Source organism: Corvus moneduloides, chromosome 11, assembly GCF_009650955.1.
Source record: "Corvus moneduloides isolate bCorMon1 chromosome 11, bCorMon1.pri, whole genome shotgun sequence".
In the NCBI taxonomy this organism is placed as follows: Eukaryota; Metazoa; Chordata; class Aves; order Passeriformes; family Corvidae; genus Corvus; species Corvus moneduloides.
This window is the reverse complement of record NC_045486.1, coordinates 14,689,708-14,710,616: the sequence shown is the minus strand read 5'-3', so window position 1 is coordinate 14,710,616 and position 20,909 is coordinate 14,689,708. Positions and strand designations below refer to the sequence as shown.

General features: G+C 37.8%; 1 protein-coding gene across 6 annotated transcripts in view; it reads left to right on the top strand.

The window, feature by feature from the left end:
- The first annotated feature begins 7,089 nt into the window (after positions 1-7,089).
- Positions 7,090-20,909, top strand: part of CACNA2D3 (calcium voltage-gated channel auxiliary subunit alpha2delta 3) — a 398,896-nt gene continuing 385,076 nt past the window's right edge. For 2 of the 6 annotated variants that reach the window (XM_032120750.1, XM_032120749.1), the window contains exons 1-2: positions 7,101-7,864; positions 8,471-8,552. In XM_032120750.1, the coding sequence (XP_031976641.1) occupies positions 7,746-7,864; positions 8,471-8,552 (201 nt within the window). In that variant the 5' untranslated portion in view covers positions 7,101-7,745. Of the gene's footprint in view, positions 7,865-8,470; positions 8,553-20,909 lie in introns of all 6 variants that reach the window. The other 4 variants (XM_032120752.1, XM_032120751.1, XR_004242342.1 and 1 more) reach the window with 3 other exon arrangements.

Sequence of the window (20,909 nt, the reverse complement as noted above, 5' to 3'; positions counted from 1 at the left end):
CAACCTCCCAAAAAACCCCAGCCCTCAAACACACAAAATCTTGGAGTAGGAAAACATGTGGTAATAAGTTTGACTCAGAACTTTTCTTCATTTTCTGTATTTTTAAAATAAAATTCATCTAGTATAGTGTGCTTACAAGTAAAATTGTAGTATAAACTGGCATTTGGGTGGTGATTTTTTCCTTTTCTTTTTATGGATAGGAAGGATGACTATATTATGGCCTGAACCTGTTAGTATTAATGTTTAAAATGGAGTGATGCATTAAAAAGTAATAAGCACAGCAGTCTGAGTGTGTCTGTTGCAATGTTAGTGACACTATGATGGATTAACAGCCTGTAAAATAGAAATGCATGCTTTGGCAAATATTTTACCTAACACTTATTAGTATATTTATAGGTATCAATTTTGCTTTTACTTTGCATCTTTTAAGCATAATCATGCTTTAATATATTTTAAAAACCCACCATCCTATAAATTTGCTATTTTTCTGCAGGTGAAACTGTGAACTTTCCATGATATGTAATGTCAAGTTCTATTATTAAAGTAGAAGTAGAGTTTGAGCATTATACACAAGACAGAATTTGAAACACCAGAATAAGAGACTATCTTGTAGTTTTGGTGTTTTTTCTGGTGGTAGGGTATTTTGTGTGATATTGGAATCATTCATTGTGCCCAAGTCCACGTTTCCCCTTTATTACAGAAGTGCCCTAGTAATAGATTGTTTCATCTGTCTGCAGCAGCCAGGTTTCAATTAAAGCTCACCAGAACAAGCAGGCACTTGCACTGGTGGAAAAAAAATGCAATCTTAAATTTGGTTCTTACCCGAGGTGACAGTAACCACTTAAGAAGTGAAACTTGATTTGCATAAACCAGCAACTCTTAAAAAGGTTTTATCAGGTTGCTATTGTGACCTTAAGACAAATAATGACTTAAACTCTTCTTGAAGTTAAATCAATTTCAAACTCTGAAAAGTTAAGAAATTTATTTAGTACTTCCTCGTATTATTTTAGACCTTTTTGACACCTGTTTGCCTTTTGGTAGTTCCTGGTGGCCTTTCTCTGCAATTGTGATCAGATATGTAAATCTAATAACCTCACAGGACACTTTATTCTGTTGATGTGTATTATTTTTCCTTATGCAACATTTTAATGGAATTCAGTACCACAGTGTGTTACTTTTTAATACATACATAATTTCTAATCTGAGGTAACTTTCCTTTTGAGATAACTTTGATTTTCAGGATCAGTCAATGTTCACAATAAATGAAAAAGGCTCAACAAAGTGATAGAGCAGAGGTGGATCACAGGTTAGCAACTGCTGCCATGGAATTATACAAAATTCATTTTCTGTAACATCAAGAAGCAGCACTGTGGTGAATATCAGATCAAGAAACTGGCAGTTTAGTCAAGACTTCATAAAAGTCACATTCCCACCACAAAATTCATACTTGTGATGCAGGAATTAATTGGAGAGTGACAGAGTTATGGGCCTCTGAAGTACCTTATGGCTTTATGTTATCACCTGACATGGCACTGTTTCTTGGATCAAAAGTCATGCTATATTTTCCACTTGGCAATAAGGATATTATTTTGAAAAGAATTGAATGCCAGTCTAAAGTTTGCAGGTTCCTTTCAGCTGAGTGGTTGGAAACTTGACCTTCCTGATGACAGGGAGTCCACAGATGTCACTTCATCTCTTGCTGCAAAAGGTGCTCCTTTGACAGTGGTTGCTCAGCACCATTGCTTCTCCCTCCCCCCTAAAATACATAATTTTTGGCACTTAGTGTTTGTGTCACCAACCCTGCCAAGATCTGAAGTAAAGGCAATGCCTTTTCTGGCCCTTGAAGTCTACACTTAGGGTTGTAACAAGGGTCCCCTCACATTACAGATGTGACCGGGGGGCTCATTCAAGAGTGTAGACAGTAATAGATTCATGCTGAAATATGTTGTGACCTCTAGTCTTCCTTTTTTTTTTTTTTTTTTATTGTCAGAGAAAGAATGCTAAATAGGTTAGTTTCTATGGCATTCTGTCCATTATATCAGAGCTCTTAATTACAGTTTCTCATTTTTAAGTCCTATCTTCGGTTTGCAGGTATTTTGAATGTATTGAAAGCATTAGCATTTACAACCTAGCACCAGCTTTGGGAGTAAAAAAATGGTTTATTTGCTTAGAGAAGAGTTCATTTCCCAGCATGAAACACTTGAAAGAAACCAAAGGCAGACTTTGTGTTAATAGTTGAAAATTCAAAATAAATGAAGCTTATGTAAAATGGCAGTAACAGACTAGAGCTACAGTGGACTGCTGAAATTGGATTTGGGTAGCTATAAACATAATTAGCTTAAAGCATTCTAGCTTGCCATGCAGTGTGAGCTCTCATAGGCTGGGATGTGATAATGCTTTGCTCTTTTGCATTTTAGCTCCTTGTGGAGATTCAAAAGCCAGCTGATCTTGGGCTTTGTGGAAGCTAAATTAACCACGCGTTCCTTGGGGGGTTATGGCAAACTGTGAGGTTTATTGGGTGTTGAAGTGTACTAAAGACAACGTGACAGTAACCTAAAATGCTGTACTCCCAACATACTAATTAGGATTGTATATTAGTATTTTTAAAAATCTTTAGAGATTTGTATTTCTAGTCGTGTAAATGATTGATTATATGTAACCATTGGTTATGTATGCCCTTAATGCTCTCATGGATGAAATACTAGTGCTTGATTTGACCTGAACATATATAAAACAGAGATGATAATATTGCATATGAAATACTGATGTGGTTCAGAATTTCTGTAGCATTTTTGTTTCTCCAAAACACTAGCTCATGCCCATTATGTGGCGCTGAGTTCATTTAAGACAACGAGTAATGCTACTTGACCTCAATCTTTATTGGAAGTGGGTTGGAATCAGTCGATAACTTGGCATTCCCACACCAGTGGAACACTTAGATTTATACACACGAGACCTCCATAGAATTATAGGAATAAGTGTACACATGTTTAGCCTCTCCCAAACAGGCCTGATGTGCAGTCTCCTGCTCTTCCTCAGATGTACAGATCGCTTAAAACAAGTGGGCCTGTGTTCTCACAGCAGGCAAACACTACTTGACGAGTGCTTCCACTGTTGGGTTGTTTCCAAATAATAAATTCAGAACCTTCAGATTTTGCCTTTCATCTGACAATCTCAAGCTTGGCAAAGCTGAGATAGCTTTTGTTATGCCTCTACTTCTCCTGTTTCCATTTTCCATGTGTAAGTGTATGTGAAACATTGCACAGAAGTAAGAGAAAGTTGCATGCAGTTGTTAAAGGTTGGAAGGATTTTCACCATGGGACATTTCATTAAATTGTTTATTGTGTAAAGTGGCTCTACAACCTTTCTCTTCCCTCTTTATCCTCTCACGGCCTTTATTTAAGGGAAAATTTTTTAAATGAAGTATTTCAAACAAGGGGAGGAATGGACAATTTAGTCTGTTAAATAAAAAAAAATCACAGTGTAGAAAACATCTGAGGATTATAATCTTAGCATTTAGAATTGCAGAGGAGTACAGTACAAAGTAGGTATTAACACCACATCATGCAAAGTAGTTAAGACTTTTCTGTTTTTGCAGTATCTGAATCTTCTAATATATGTGGAATATAGATAAACTGACATAATTTCTTTCTTGTATTCTTTTTAAAATATTAATTTCCAGTGGAGGTGGCTTACATCTTCTTCATTTATTACTTCAGTTTAGAACTCATTGTAGATAAGCCCCCGAAAAAAGAAATGCAATAAACATTTGTGTTAATTATATAATTTCCTCCTACTCTTCTCCCCTGCACTGTATGTTCTCTTCTCTGTATGCCTCTCGATTGACTTTTATTAGGGTTTGGTACATGTCTAATCAGAGACCTCAAAGTACACTCTGGTGCAAATGTGGCCTTGTTTCTGTGCCCTTTCTTAAGTGTAAATATATCTGGAGGTAGAAGAAAGGAACAATGGGATGAATTCATCAGGTAGTTATTATGTGTATTTATATATGGGACTTTCCCCTAGTCTGTAGTCTCTGCTTTGGCCTTTGTGTCAAATCTCATATTACCCTTTGCCCTTGGCCTGGAATTTTTGTTTGTTTATTTGTGGGTTGGTTTGAGTGTTTTTTGGTTTTCCTCCAATCCCTTGGTTATTTTCTTCAATGTGGTCCTCCAAAAAACCTTTGGGGATTCATCAAGCTCCTCTGCCCTGTCTGTGACTTTCTATTACAACATTTGATTCACATATCCAAGTTTTATTTCTGCTTTCATGGGGAAAACAGCTTCTTTCACTTTCTGTGAGATACTGAAATGCACCATTGTGCTTGATCATCAAGGGCACAGCAGAAAATTAGTTGCCATTTTTATGCCTTAAAAATGGGAGGCCAGGAGCAGGGAGATGCAACTTAATACACCTGTATGGGGAGCTCTACTTCAGAGACCAGTGGCATGCGAGAAACTTACCTGTGCTTTCTGCTGAGATGCACTTTGGTTTCAGAATGTACATTTGCTATGTGCATAAATGCTTTCCTTCTCTGGTCAGTTATCTGTGCATACACTTTTCTAGTGGGACCAGAAATTATTCCAGATTCAGCAGTTGTCTATAACAGCATAAGGACATGATAGAAATGCCACATTACTTCCAAAAGATAAATTCATCACTATGCTTCTCTGAAGCTTGGCTTTCTTCTGCCTTTTCTCCAGGACATCACAAGGTTGTAGCAAATAATGAAACACATTTCTCTATCCCCAGTAAAAAGAACTGAAACCTTCAGCAGAACCTACCGCTTTTTTTCTCTGTATTTTCCTTGGTCCTTCCTTATGCATACCCACTTAGGGGAAGTTTCTGCATCCTTATGGGAACAACATGAGACAAATGCTAACATGAATTTTGAATCTGGTGTCAGGGCTGCAGTGATCTGCATACCAAGAATAGTCAGTAGCGGTCAGGCCAGGACACAGCTGCAGATAGATGGTGGTGTCACCTGTAGTGGTTTGTGTGTGTTATGGTTCAGGCTTGCTGTCCATTCACTGAATGGTCATGACGAGCTGATTTCCTGCATGGACATACCCACGGTGCATTAATGAAAGGTGCTGAAAGCACTCTGTGATGTAGTACAGACTTTTGTGTTATAAGTATTTGTTAACACAAAAGGAGCTTGTTCTTTCAAGCAAAAATTTCTTTTCCAAGTGAATTTAGTTTCTTAGACTAGCAATAGTACAAATACAATTTTTGTATTAGACAAATGGGAGTGCCCAGTTTTGCACACACCAGATGCATAAACTGTAGGTCTGATATAGTATTGAATGCATGATAAATGTCAACAAAGTCAGGGTTTGTTGAGTGACTTTATCATTATTGGTGGGCTGAATACACGTTAAATTTTGCTGGCCTCTCGAACACAGACATATTGTGTGTGCTTTCAAAAAGTTATTAGGGCTTTCACTAATGCTTTGAAAAATGAAGGCATTACCTGTTATCAGTGCACTGTGTTGGCTTGAAGCAGATAAGGATCTTTGTTAATGTAAGAACTGTTTGAATCTCACAAAATGAGCTTTTGAATTTACTGCCTGACAGTGTTTAGCATGTAAAAGGAAGTAAACAGCACAAGTATTAAGACAATCAACCACTTGTTTCATTCCTGGCTTTGGGAAGATGCCATTATTTATGTAATCTGTTCAAAGGAGCACATAATTGATGATATACTGTTAGTCAGCCATGCGCATTTTTACATTTCTGCCTGTAGGTAAGCTGAAAACCTGGTGACATGGAAGCACGTTTAAAACACTGTTTAGAAAATCCGCAGTAACAGCACAGATAACAGGACTTTCAAAACAATTGAGTAATACACATAATACACAAAATAGGTGTTCCTTTTGAACCTTTATTGCCTTTTATGAATGTAATAGTACAGAGAGAAATATGATCTATTTACTGTTCCCGGTGGGGATGGCTGGTGGGTGGTGAAAGTTGCAGGGTGCTGTGCCACTGTTCTGCACAGTTCCCCTGTTAGTCTTTCTATCTTTAAACTTCTTGTTTCTTCTGAGAAAGCAGGAAGCTTTTGTCAGCCAGGTATTGAATAGAGGTTTTGATATTTAAAGCAAACTGTTCAGTGCTCTTAGTGATGTTAATGGGGAAAGAAACACAGGTACTACATCTCAAGCTTTAAGACAGAAAATGTTAAGAACAGTGTACAAAGGCAGAGTGAATATTTTGAGGTGTTAATTCTAACTACAGAGAGAAGAAACTAGAATTCTGGAGCGGACACTGGAGCTATATTGTAGGATGCAAGGATGACTCAGCCCATGCTCAGATCATGGTCTTGCCATACTTATTTACATTAAAGTTCAGTTGCTATTTTAAGTCTGTGCATTTAGTGGAGAAGAAGGTGAGAAAAAAGCAGAGGGAGAAGAATAAAAGCAAAAGGAGGGGGAGGGTAGATTTTAAAATGCAACAACAACAAAAATACCTGGACCAATCCCTCCTACTCCGCACGCTGCTCTCTCAGTGGAGGAGCTTGTAATCCTATATTTCCTATATCAAGAGGATTCTTCTATGAGCACAAATTAATAATTTACTCATCGGCTGGAGTCAGCCCGCATTGATTTACTTATGCTGCATAGGTAAATCTTTTCATTCATAAGCCTTTGCTGGTCCTGAGCTCTCGGAGAGTGACTCGCTGCAGTGCTCCGGCGTGGGAGGAAGCAGCAAACGTGCCTTTATGCACAAGGACGTGCTCCCTATGACTCAATTAAATGTGTGCGAGCCTGACCTAAAGCCGGGGCTCGCTCCGGGAAGCCGCCGCTGCCGCTCCTGGGCGATGCTCCCTGGGCAGGGACCGCCGCTCTCCTCCCTCCGCCCGCCCCGGTGCGGCGCCGTGGCCGGGATGCTCCCGGCACCGCACAGCGCTGAGCTCCGAGCAGCCTTCGCCTCTCTGGGCTGTGTGACAGACAGATGCTTGTCATGCAGCGGTGCCCTGCCTGAATCGTTCTCCGGTGGGTGTGCACGGCCCCACGCCCCCGCCCCTGACAGCCCTGCCGAGCCCTCCCAAGCTCAGCCCCCGGCAATGTGCAGCGCTCTCTTCTCGCCTTCCTGGAAGGGCTCAACTCCACTTTCAGCTCCTCCAGACTTTCTCTGCTTTTGCCGTACCCTCCCTCTGGTCCAGCTCCTCCTGTGCCTGCCTCTCTGTCTCGGCGCTATCCCGTTAAAAGGCTGCTGCTCCTGCTCCGCTGAACCAATGCACTGGCTGGCTTGATCTGGGATGAAGGCTGGAGGTTATCGGCGAGGGAAAGGACAACTCTAGGCAGCTTTCCATTTGCAAAGTGAGCAGTAATTGCAAGAAGACAGCCTCCCCAGTTGGAATCAATAGTCTGCTTTCTTGCTGCTAAGGGCACTTTGGAGCAGCAGTAGGTCACTGAAGTAACTTCAGCACACTGCTGACTGCGGAGTTGTAAAGAACTACATGCAAGTGGCTGCAGTAGTGCTGGAAAACGCTTTGCTGTTACCAGGGACACAATAGTTTTCAAGTCATTAGAGCTTCGCTTCTGGTCCGCTCCTTCCATTACATAGAGAGGGTCATTCTTTGGAGGAATGAGGATGGAGCTGTGAATTTTTCTTTTCCAGTGTTGTTCTAGTGGAAGGGACTAAGAGTGGGGGAAAAGAGGCTTTTAGAAGCAAAACCCCACTGCTGCTGAACTCGGCTTCACTTGAATTTCCCCAAATCCTTCCAGGCACAGGGAGGCACAATGCCAGAGAACCTGAATCTTCTTCGGGCTTTTGGGGGTTTTTTCTTTATCTTCTGGACAGCTTTTAACACAGCCTTAGTGGATGTGGTTGGATCGGAGCAGCAGATCCCCTTGTCTGTGTAAGTGCTTTCATGCTATTCCTCTCAGGACCATGTTCAAGGATGAGAACTTGGCTGCTCAAGTTCTCCTGTTTTTGTATTGCCGATATTTGACTGTTCCAGGGCACCTTTGCTCCTCTGTTAGCTGTGTTTAAAGTGGTTGTCTCCAAGGCACCTGGCACTACTTTGATTTTATTGTGGGAGCATGTGTTGGTGGAGTGTGTAGCCACTGAGTTTTAAGTGCTTGTATTTACTGAAATTGATGCTGTTAACTCTTTCTCATGTGGGAATTTATCATTCAGAAGTGTTTTGCCATTTTATCTGCTGTTTTCCTTTCAATGCATATTTCATGTTGTGCCAAAGCATGTTCCTGTACAAGTTAATTCCTTAAATTTTAATGGTGCAGGTTGGTACTTTCATATCAGAGGCCTTACCTTAGCACAGGGTCTAGTTTGTGCTTATACTTGTACGGCTTCACTGATCTTTTGCTGTGCTTAGGTTCCTTAGTGAGCTCTCTAATGCAAAATTGCTCAGATCCTCCCGAGCAGCTGAAGCTGTTACAGTCTCTGTTGCTTGCTATGACATGTGTATTACATTTCTTCCTGTCTCTTTTTTTTTTCATCACAGTGTAAAGCTCTGGGCCTCAGCATTTGGTGGAGAGATCAAATCTATTGCAGCCAAATACTCAGGTTCCCAGCTCCTTCAGAAGGTAAGGATTTCTTCAGTTGTAGTAAGGAAGGTATTAGCAGAGAAAATGGAGGCAGATTTAATTTTTTAAATGAACAGGAAAGCAGTGCTGTATGTGCTTTTGTACAAGTTCTATTTTTGTATTGCATACTAGTCCCTGATGACTCTTTGCATTGCACTGCACTGTCTGTAGAGTCCTTGCTTAACCTGATATTTTTCTGTTTGGATGACTTTCTTTTTTCATTGGAAAGTAAACTCCAACACTTATTTCTTGTAGCCTAGGCTTCAGCCCAGGTTGCGGGTGTTTAGTCTGGTTGCTGCATTGTGATGATGATGATGATGTTTCTGTGCAGAAACAGCTGTTTCTTGTGAAAAATGTTAACTTCATTCGAGGAGCAGAATTAGTGCATATTGTATTATTTTCACCCTGGGCTGTATGTACACAATTCACTGTATCAGGAGAAGGTGGCTGTACTGTTGTTTGTCATCTCTGCAGTTTTTACAATCCCATTATTCCCCCAATCATCTCAACCCAGTGCTGAGATGTATTACATCATTACAGATAAAAGGAATGAATGTGGTTATCTTCTTGCTCAGCTGCACAGCTGGGTAATAAGGTAGTGAAGTATAGCAAAAACTTGAGAAATTGGTATAAGTCTACATAATTGGGGGAGAGGGTAATGAAAAAGCAGATTTGAGTGTTAGGCATATATCAAAGACTCTGTTTAATTTAAATATGCAACCTATAGTAAACTTCTGTATTGTAGACAATTTATTTTTACAACAGTTGCAGAAAAAAGACACTAAGAGGAATATCTTAGATTGAGACTTATTTTCGGGCATTTAGCATGTGATTCTCAAAATGCAATATGTAAATGGAAAAACATTGAGACATTTACTGATTAAAAGCACTCATTCAACCCATATATTAAATTTCTGCTGATTTTTGTAGACATGATTTTTAGTTCTGAGTAACACTAATTTTATTTTGTCTGTTTGTGAAGGAAATTATTCCTTGAGCTTGTAGCATTTATTTCAAAAGGCTTATATATGTGTGAAATTATATAACAGTACATGTAGCAGCTGAAATAAAAAGCTCGTGCTATCCTTTAAAATGAAAGCAACTGGATTTAGTAGTTACTAAAGACATACGAGTTCTTTAGCAGTTTCTGTCTTTTCAGATTTGTATACCCAGGACTGTAAAACACAGATTTCAATAAGTGAAAATACAGAGCTATTAAGAAAAAAATATTTGCAGTCTCTTACTAACTCTCAAGGCCTTTAAATGGCTCCACTTCAAGATGTTGGGCAAACTTTCATTTTATTCTGAAAATCTGAGCACTCAATATTTACTATATTTCCAGCTCTCATTCTTTAAAGTCTGTGTAGTCTTACATTCAGTGTTTTTTATGAACACCTTAAATTCATAAAGCAGATGGAGCTTTCAGTTTTGATTAGTTGGTAATCAAGTATTATTAAAAAGCTTTGCTTTTTTTTTACTTGTTTGTTAGGGCCTTATATCTTTATTTAACTTTGGAGCTGTTCCATGCGCAGCCATTTTTGCGCAAAAATGGCTTTAGAAATGAATCCTACCAGTACTGAGCCCAACTCTTGCTGGAAGAATATGGAATGTACCCTGTTTGGAATCATGCTAAAATCCACAAAGAATCACTATGGAATCCTTAATCCTCCTTCTCTTCCTCATAGTAGATGCTGCTGTCATCCCTTCTGTAATGTATTTTTTCCCTCTGAAGTAGCAAGATTGCTTCCTATTGGTTGTTATAATTGTAGGTAATTGGAAGCTATTCATTTTACCTTTTCATCAGCATCCTTTCTGTTTCACTAACCAGTCTGTGCTCCTGTTTTTGAAGGTGGACAGTGTATGTTCTTTCCAAGCTATTTTGTTTTTCTTTCTTGCTTATATTATGATATTATTGAATGAGAGAGAAAAGACAAAACGCAGGTTTGACAGGTATTTAGAGCACTTTTATTCCTCTGTCACATAGTCTATTGTTTTTTTTTCTTTTTTTCTTCCTTCTGGTTACAGTAGTTTTTATAATACGTCTGTTGCTTTTTCTTTTATTTGGAATTCCAAATGTCTCTGTCCATTTAAGCTTGCTATATCCTGGTGTTGATTGTGGCAAATAAGCCTGGATGACAGGACTTTAGCATGTATTTTTTTGTATTGTTATAAAGAATATTTTTTTCTGTTAGCTTTTGTGAATAGAAACATACCAAACTTCAAGATCTGCAAGTATTTTCAACACGCAAAGTCAGTGACAGAGGTTGTCACAGCAGTTAAGGAGGTGATAACACAGGAGGGCTCTAAGTACAAATGCCTTTTTTTCCCCACCCCCTCCCTCCCCACTAGTCAGGCATCAAGAATATATTTGGTATTTACTGTGAGCTCTGGGTGATCAGAATCCATGTCATTTTAAAGTCAAGATTCCACTTTTAGAAACAGTGAGACTTCTGATATTACCGGAGGAGCCCACATTTCCTGATTATGAATTAAGCATCCTTAAACAAGTGAAGATATAAAATGTGTGTATGATTATGGACCTGGACAGTATAGGTTCCTCAACTGTCAACTGCTTTGGAGTGCCACAGGCTTGCTACATGAAAAATTAATGTAAATGTTACTTGATTCATTTTGTCAGCACACACAGTGAGTGCAGCGTTCAAAGGGATGTGCTCGCAGTCTAGGCATGACTGATAGTCTCTACTGCCCAAATGTTTTGCACATTAAGAGTCATTTGACCCACACTAAAATTTCATTGAGGAAATTATTCATGTGAGATACTCAGTAAAGAAATTTTTTCCAGGTTACAGTTGTGAATATTGATGGAGTTATTGTGATTTTTAAGGTCTTGCAGTACTGTGAACATCAAAAGGGTGACCAGCACTGGTGTCCTCTTGAATTTGTAAAAGACGTTTAAGAATATTTCTGTTGCTTTTTGAAAGTATTTTTTTTTTAAAAAAAAACCCCCTCTGCTTCCCATATCTTAATTGAATGTTTCATTATTTTATTTCATTATGATAATCTTATCTAATTATTTTGTTTTGCCTCCTAGACATATCTGGGATATATGACTTTTCCCAAAACTGACTTTAGATGAAATACAGATGCTGCAAATTGCTTGGAAAATAATAGTTCAGTAAATAATTTCAGAAATTATGATAAGGTTTTAAGCAAAATTGGCACTTAAAAAATGTTCTACTCCTTGCTTTTAAAGGGGTGGAAGACCATTAAATGTACAAGAAAACATCCAGAAGCAAATAGGACAGCATTATTCCTAATCTGTCTGATTTCTGGCGGTTTTACAGTTGTCACATAGATTTGGAGAGGCTTCTTGATGCTGTAGAGATATTCATACTCTTCACCTACTTAGCAAATACTGTTGGGGCCTAAGAATTGACTCAGATTTTAATTCTCTCTTAGGTGTTGTTTTTTTTCCTTAGGCTGTCAAAAGACATCTGCCTTATTTGAATGTTGACATTTTAGCTATTTTTCTTTAGTAATCACTCTGCGTTTAGTGGGTCCTGTACTGAATGTGAGTGTAGCCCACTGGCAAAGCCAGGCTTCAAATATAGTTTGCAAAGCAAGGGTTAGGCGCCAGGAACATATTCACTTCAGCTGCTGCAATTAGAATTTTGGAGAACAGGCTTTGGGGAATGCTGTTGTTATACAGTAAAGCTCTTCTTAAATCAGTGCAGCGTGGTCTGTGCTTCCTCAGGGTCCTTTTGATGAGACTACTCTTTTTTTTTTAATATTCTGAGCTTTGATAATTCTTCATTTGCTCCTGAATGCAAATGTAGGAACGGTTTCCAGGTGAAAATATCCTTAATTTCTTGGTCCTTCCACAAAGGTTTCTTCCTGACAAGAAGCTTGTTTAAGGCTCCCTCAGAGTCTCCTTATGTAAGTTGTCTGCTGGAGCCCTCAGTGTTATGTAAGGCACTGCCTGCTTTGGTCTGAAGCAGTTTGGAGTCCGCATCTGCCTGCTCCTTTCAACAAATCCTTCATCGTGTTGGGAGTTCTCAAATCATTTTTTTTCTCAGAGCAGGGTTTTCAGTCAGGAAAGCATTCCTGTTTTTAAAGATGCAGAATTGCATTTTATCTCCCTGAAGAGGAGGGGGTGCTGTATCTTGGTAGTTTCTTGCAATTGTGGAAATGTCAGTGCAAAACTAATATAACGGGGTGATTTAGATCAATTAGCATTCAGCTGGTGGATCTGATTCATACAGTACATCTATCTTTAGTTTAAATTGTATAATAGTGACTTTAATCTCAGGCAAGTTTAGTCCAATCATCTTGACATTAATTGCCTTTCTTTTATTCAGCCTTATGTTGGTTTTGGTTTTTGTAGGCTGCTTCTTTGCTCGAGACACTGCAACCACTGCTTTGAAGGAAGGGTCAAGTAGGACTGAGACATGCAGGTTAAAGGATAGGCATAGACTGACTTTTTGGATATCAATTTAAAATTTTTTCAGCTGAGCAATCTTAGAACTGCAAAAATAATACTGGTTATTTTTTCCCATCAAAAATGGGGAAAAATTATCAATAAAATCTGTACACATGAGACTGTAAATCAAAAAAGACAAAAACCCAATCAAAAGAAATACTGCTGCCCCCTGCAAAAAAATCTAAACCAGCAGCAACAACCCCCTTCTTCCCACCAACCAAACCTGACACCTACCCCAAAGCCCAAATTTGAAACCCCACCAGCCAGGTAATGGTGCAGAGCTTACCAAAAACTGTATTCAGAGTTAATTCATTATAATTTGAACTCCTGAAGTCTGGTATTTGTAAAATGTGTCTCCTAGCACTGACTTGAAATCAAACCTTAGAAAAGAAATATACACCTGAGAATCTTAAACCAGTGTAATTCTGATGATTAAGGCAAACGATGTTTTGGAACTTGCAGAGCTTGAGTCTCCATCCCCTTTAATTCCTACAATCCTAGATATTTGGGATACATGAATGACGAGATTATTATCCATGCCAGACTAGGTACAGAGCATTTCAGTGTGTTTTGAAGTATTTGATGTTATCTGCAGACATAAAGATGTAAATTCTTCTGGATAGATACTTTAATTTTGTTCAAGAATAAAAAAATCAAACACATTGATATGCTACGAATGTATTTGGTGGGAAAACCTGCTGGGTCCCATACTAATTTTCAGATAGCATGTTGATCTGTAGAGGAAAAGATCAGTCTTATCAAACTTTGAATACTTTCTTCTCTCTTCGTCCATAACAAAAAATAGCTGGGCTTACTTTTTTTGTAATAAAGTTCTGCCTTTTCTGGAGGTATTGGAAAAGTTTTTTTCTCTTCAGTGAAGTTAGAACTGCACTTTGAATGATCTGTGATTTGTGCTCTCCTGTTTGAATGTTATGGCAGGAGTAATAATTTTTTTGGTGTTGGTAATGGTTTTAAAATGTAGTCAAATCAGCTTGTATATCAAACATCATGTTTTAGATGTCACTTGGTCTAAAAGGAGAAAGCCATGCTGAATTCATGTTTTGCTTCCATCAGCACTCTCTATTTTGCAGTATTTTTGGTATCTTTCTGGGTTTTGCAAGCAGAGTGTGGTCCTCTCACTTGTATTATTGAAAGTAAAAAAGTTCTGTTGTTAGCATGTAAGAGGCATATGAGATGGCTTTAGTAAGTTCATGATGTGTGCATCACACTTCCAGTAATGTCTTTTAAGACGGACATTTTTGTGCAGACAATTCACCTGGAAAACATCAGATCTTGAAAGGAAGAGAATGCTAATTCCCTTGCTAAATGCATTTATGGTTGTTTGTTTTCACATCCTGTATTGGAAAATGCTTACGTTTCAATGTTAAAGAAGCTGCTCTCCATGCAAATTATCTTGACAGTGAAGGTATGTAGAGCATGAATAGATGCTGTATTGTAGTGGTGATTCACTCTTAAGCAACTGTTAATCAATACTCCACACTTTCAAATGTCATTACTGTTCTGTAGGGGAGAGTTTTTCGTTGCGGATAATAAACGCTAACACATTTTACAACACAAATTATATATTGATAGGGTAGATGGTATTCTAGTTTCTGTAGAAGCTTCACTGACACATTTTAATGAAATACAATGATTAATGTGTTGTTCTTGTGAAGTTCCATTTTGCTTTTTTAACATATAATATTTTTGCAAAATTACATGGATGCTTTTTATGAGCCTGTTTAGCATCCACCAAGTTAATTTGTGTAAAGCTGAAGTACTTTTTTTGAGTGTATGATAAAATTATTGCAAGATTTGTATTTAAAAAGAAGTCTTGGCAAAAAAACTTCTTTTAAAATCATAGTTGTAAAGAAGTTGGTAAGAGTCTTGGTAGCCTTTCCAGAAGTGATTAATTCCAGAGACAGATAATTTCTGAAAATATCCTGCTCTCAGGTCTCCCAGGACATTCCAGGTGAAGTTTCACATGTAGTAAATGATAATCAGTGCACTGGCTTTAAACACAGTGATATAAGACGTGAGGGGATTGCTGTTGCTCAAGACACTCGTTCACATACGAGCGTGTGGATGCTGCATCCAGTGTATCAAAAAACAGGGCAATATAAATTCTTTCTTTATATCCATGGTAGATGAACAAGAACCAGGTTTTAAACACAAGCATTAACTTTTTTCCTAAAATCAATTAATTTTTAAAATTTTTTATTTTATTGAGAGAAAGCCCTGGCATAGTGTGGAACTCCTGCAGGTTCACTGTTCAGAACAGGTTCCTGGCCATTTGATAGACTTTGTTGAACTGCCTTATGTTAGGAAGATGAGCTACATCCTTTATTTTGGACTATCATCAGTAACAGTAATTGTACTTCTCTGATGTCTGTATCTATGCACTATTAATCTTTGTGCCTGCATCTCCTTAAGGCATAGCTGGGGTGTCCTTCAATTTTCACAGCAGAAACAGGTTATAAAACACAGTTGTCATTGCTGTACAGGGTAGCCAGGCTGGATGAAGACTTGCTGGTTTTCCTTTCTCCTTATAAGCACACAAGCAAATGATCTTATTAAAATATCATTATAGAGGAATAAATATATCAACTATAATAGACTAAACTTGTTGGAAAAAGATGTTGACTGCTCACATCATCTTTTGTTGGGCTTCAGGTCTGATAACCACATAAGATATCAGCAGGGTGAGGTTTTCAAGGTGTTCCAATGTTCTTATGTTAAGTGTAACTATGAAGTACATACTGGAACCTCAGTGGGCCTTGTAACATACTGGGATGTCCCGGTGAGAAAGAAGGAAAAGATCAGATGTAAACTCCTGGTTTATTCCTTGTGTACCTGCCACAGGTTCTAGTGCTTTGTTATCAAAAATTGTTGATACTTGTTGAAGTTTATTCTTTGCTGTTGTTATTCTTGAGAAGAATTTTCCTGAAGCATTACTTGCACAGAAGTTTTGCTTCTTTAGGTAGAGCCTGGTTGGTTGGTTGGATGGAGTCTTCAAAGCATATAGGTTCTTGCAGTAATTCTTCATGAAAAGAGAGTTTGACAGGTGATTTCTTCTAACCATGCTTTCTGTCATTTCCTGAAAGACCTGTAAAGAGTTAAACTAATACATTTCACTGAGGTGATAAAAAAAATTTATAAAGTCTTAGAAGGTGTTTTCTTTGTCAAAGTACCTGCTCCTACTCATGTGTTGCTTTTATTTTTCTTAACTTGACATATTTTATTGTTGTCTGTTTCTCTCCCTGTCTCTTTTTGAACCACCTTATTTATCTTTCATTTTAATCTTTGTTTTTAAATGGGCATATTTTCTAGAGAGAAATGTTTTCTTTTGAGCCTGATGCCAAATGTTTTGCATAAATAATTTTATAGTACAGGAGGCACTTAGAGATAGTTATTGCTATTTATCCTTCAAACTAGGTTGAGATCTTAGAGCACCAAGGTTAAGGAAGCAAAAGATGAAGGAAAAAGTTGTTCTCAGGTCCATTAACAAACCAAACTATAAGATGGCCTAATCTACGTCACAAGATTGGGGACATAAAGTGAGAAGTGTATGTATACAATTGATTCAGAATATCAGGGTTTAATGTGTGGATCCTGTTGACTGTTGATCAGTTAAGTTTCTCATATGTTTGACTGACAGTAACTACCTCAAAGCATTCCTATTAGTTTTTAGGAAAGGGTAGAAGAGCTTCTAATAGCCTCATAAAATATTTCTCCTTCCTGCACTCAAAATGTAGATTTGACAGGCTTCCCTGAATTTTGTGTGGGTGATGGGTTATATGTCCTGTTGACACCATTCCTCTACAATGTGCAAGTTGAGTGGATTTCCTTTGCTTAGTGGCGTTCTGAATACGGTGATACTGAATTAAAAAATTCTAATTATACTCTAAGGATTGAGACTTTTGTGTTTGACACTAATGACTCCACAAAACTGGTTCTGGAAAACAACACTCATCATCCCCTCTATAGAAAGTCTTCCTGTCTTCCACTGTGGAACTCTGTTTTTCATTATTTCTGGAATCAGGTAATGATTAATTCTGGAACAGGATTTAGAAGGTCTTTTAATTTGGATTCCTGTTCAAAGTGGGATCAAAGCTAAAAATCAGTGCAGATTTCTTGGGTCTTTGATCTTCAAAATCTTCAAGGACAGCAGTACCTTTTTGGTTCCAATGTTGTCTCTAGTCTGGACAAGAAATTACTTGAGCTGGAACTTCCCATTTCAATTTGACTGCTGAGTGTTGCTTCTACCTCCATAAACATCATTAGTTCATCATCTTCATAATCTCCTGGAAGGCAAGGAAAGGCACAGCACTTTGTCATGACAGGCATCTCTGAGGCCCTGGTCATAGTCAATATTGTGGAATTTTTTAGTTGCTTCATCAGGTCTCAACACTTTTTCTGACCTATTATTTTAAAATAGTTCTCAGCAGCTTTATAGACTCTTAAACTGAGCTCTCTGCTGTTTGATATTCAGGTGGGCTTTTTACCACTCACAATAGGAATATGTAACTGTTCTCATAATTATGAAGTCTCAAGAGTAATTTCCACTTAGCTGATTGCATGAATAGGAGAAGACTTTTTAATTTGTCATGGTAACACAGGAATTTATTTTCTAATCTAGGGCTAAGACAAGCCATTTAGCTCCCAGTTGCTCTATTAGCCATTTCTTTTACTATCTTTATCACCCCCAGTATCTTAAGTGAACTTAGTGTTGTACAGAAATAGTCTGTCAGCTGGCAGAAGGTTTTATGTCTTATTGTCTATTTTTACTTTATTCTACAGTAGCTGTCAAGGGATTTCTTTGTGCTTTTATACACAAACAAGGATTTGACTTGCTTTCCTAAAAAGCTGGAATCAAAATTATGCAGTCATAATATCTGCAGCCTGTTAGGTAAAAGCACTGTGAAAATGCTATTTGGAATGCATTATGAAAACCCTGGTCAGGCCCCCAGTGCTCCCATTGTTCCTCCAGGTCCCATTTTAATGTTTGGCTATTCAATATACTTTGAAGATTTTGTGTCAAGCCATCTGAAATTGCTAACTTTCAAAACACACACACACAAAAAAATTCTACATGCTATGGATATTAAAATTTGATGTGTTGGGAACACATCATTGGTCACAAAATTAGATAATTATCTTCTAAAGTAACAAAGCTTCAAAGATAAAAAGCAGGAACATTCAAACTTTGGCTTTACCTTGAAGCTAAATGTCTATCATCTTCTGACAGCTGTATGAAATGCATGAGTGCCGAGCTGTTTGGACACGATGCTATCATATTACATTAATAGCAATTTTCACTGATAATGAAAACTCGTAGGAGGCTAAAAGCAAAGCCTTAGATTATGACTTGCAGCCATTGACTATCTGCATCCAGCAGATTTATTACCCCCTACACACACTGTGCCTTTTATAATGTTTTCTGCCGTTTCTTCATCAAAGTACAACAAGAAAGCTATTATAGATGGCATGAAACAAAAAAATCTGGGTACTCACTTCACATTTCAGACTTCTACTCTCATTACAAACTGCAATGCAGTTTTGCAGTAAAAGTGGGGATGAATCCTGGCATTCCCCTGAAATTTCCCATGAAAACCTTTGGGAGTGGGAGAAGAGTGTGAATGCAAGAAAACTGGAGAATTTCTGTTGGTCAAATCTAATTTTCTATGTATAGATATATCTGGCTTTTATCCTGGGGCTGTGATAATCGTTTCTTGATGGTCTGCTTAAGTCCTGTAATCGTGGTGGCCAAAATCAGTGCAGTCCTTAAGCACAATGCTAATTTAACCTGTACTGTCTCACAGACAAATCTGGTGCAGGCAGTGGTGGTAGGATTTCACAGAGACTGCCAGAAACCTTAAACTGAAAATTAAAGCTGCAAGCAGAATTCCCCCCTCTCCCCAGCTGAGGCATCTTTTCCTAATTTTCTGTGTAAAATGGGCCTAGTAATAGTTTTTCTCTCAAATTTTAAAACTTTGAGATTAGTTAGAATTAGGAGCAATGTTTCATTCTAGAGTGTTTAGCATATAGAGAGCATTGGCTGGTGAAGAACACCCTTAGCATAAGGATATGGAAATAGTGGGAAGTGGAATGGAATGGATCAGCTCTGAGAGCTACAAAGCATTAATTTTAACACACTGTTTAAATATAACTTGCACTACTGAAAAGATAAATGGTTTCCTGTAACAGTCCTGAATAACTACAAAATTGATAGAAACTCGCTTATTCTTGTTGTTGATATTTGGTGTCTGTAGCTGGCAATAAATCTCCATATGGTATTGCACTGGCAAGTGAAATTGAACCCTTTTTTTGTCAGAGGATGAATCCCTCCTGTGCTTTGAATACAAGGTGATATGCTCTGCTGATATCAGAAAGTAATTTTCAAATTTGCAAACCTTTTCTTCTTTCCCTTATAACTTTTTCCATGCTGGTGCTTCCTTATTATCCACTTTCCGCATAACTACAGTTCTGCACTACTTTTTCCTGTCTATATCCTTCAGACTTTTTCTGACCTATTCTGGTTTTCTTCCAAGTAAGATCCAACCAATAAGATTCTCATTAGAGTCTAATTCACAATTATTAAATGCAGCTAAATTGGGAATTGAGCAATTTTATTTATCATTTTATGAGTATCTGATTATTTCTGTCTATATTTCAACTACCATAGAAATTTATTTTCATGTGTTCTTTGTCACTCTCTCCTTCTCTTTACTCCCACTTGTTTATAGCCATTGCTCTTTTCCTTTGGAAATTTTTGCCATTAATGTCATTTTTCTGTTCCTTTAGCAGCTGTAATCATAATGCTGGAGTAAGGATCTGGTCACCTGAGAAAATGGAGCAGAAATAAAATGAGTAATAGCTTAGTAATAGTTTTACACCTAAGAAGAGGGGAAGGTTATGTAAATACAGAGGTTGTTAAAATATTTTCATTAAATTATGAACCCTTAAAAGGAAGAATAAATAGGTTAAGATCTATTGGTGCCCTTTATTCATTGTGAATGTCTCTGGAAAGAGAGGGTGGTTATATCCCCAGTAAGAGCCAATGTACTTGGCTGTGCCTTGGCTGGTGTGTGTGGGAAATGGGGAGAGGTGGGGCAGAATTCTCTCAAAACCAAAGGGAGGTTCTGTCATTGAGGGGGGAGGCAAGTTTTGCAGAAAGGAGTCAGCATCAGGAAGCTACTGCAGGCTCAAAAACCAGCTAAAGGTGAGAACAGGGACACATAAAAGTGGTAGAATGAAGAGGAATAGAACACATTGGGAGCAAAGGAGCAGAACGACTGAAGAATGTTATTTTTTTTTCCTCTATATTTTAATACAGTTGGAGAATAAAGACATTTGTATGAAATGCAGGCAATATCTGTATTCTGGTGGTTATTTTTGACAAATCTATTAAATAGCATTCATAGTAAAAATATGTAAGTCACAGAAGGTCAAGCTTACTATTTTTGAAATGCATGAGTACCCCATGATTTAAAACTTGGCTAAGATCTTAATCTTAGCTAAGAACTAAAAATAAAAAGAAATTATGTGCTAAGAAATGTAAGTTTTAATTCAAGAAAGGCATCTGAAATTAAACTGAGTTTAGTAATGACATTATTCTGACTTTTCTATTTTGCTTTTCAGATGCTTAAAATTGGAATGCTTAAACATTTGAAAAAAAATTGCAGTTTGTTTTGCTGAAGTCCTTTATTCTGTACAACCCAAGTGTAATAGGAATATAGTTCAGCCACCTTCATAAATTGGCACTGCTTCTGTCCAGTCCACCTTAAGCACGTTATTAATATAGATATATAGTTGTTTGGTAGAACTTCCTCAGCATTGCAAGATGTCTAGGGAATTTTGTCTGAAAAAGGATGGCAGAACACAGCATTATATGAGGGATTGGGACCTATTCTTAT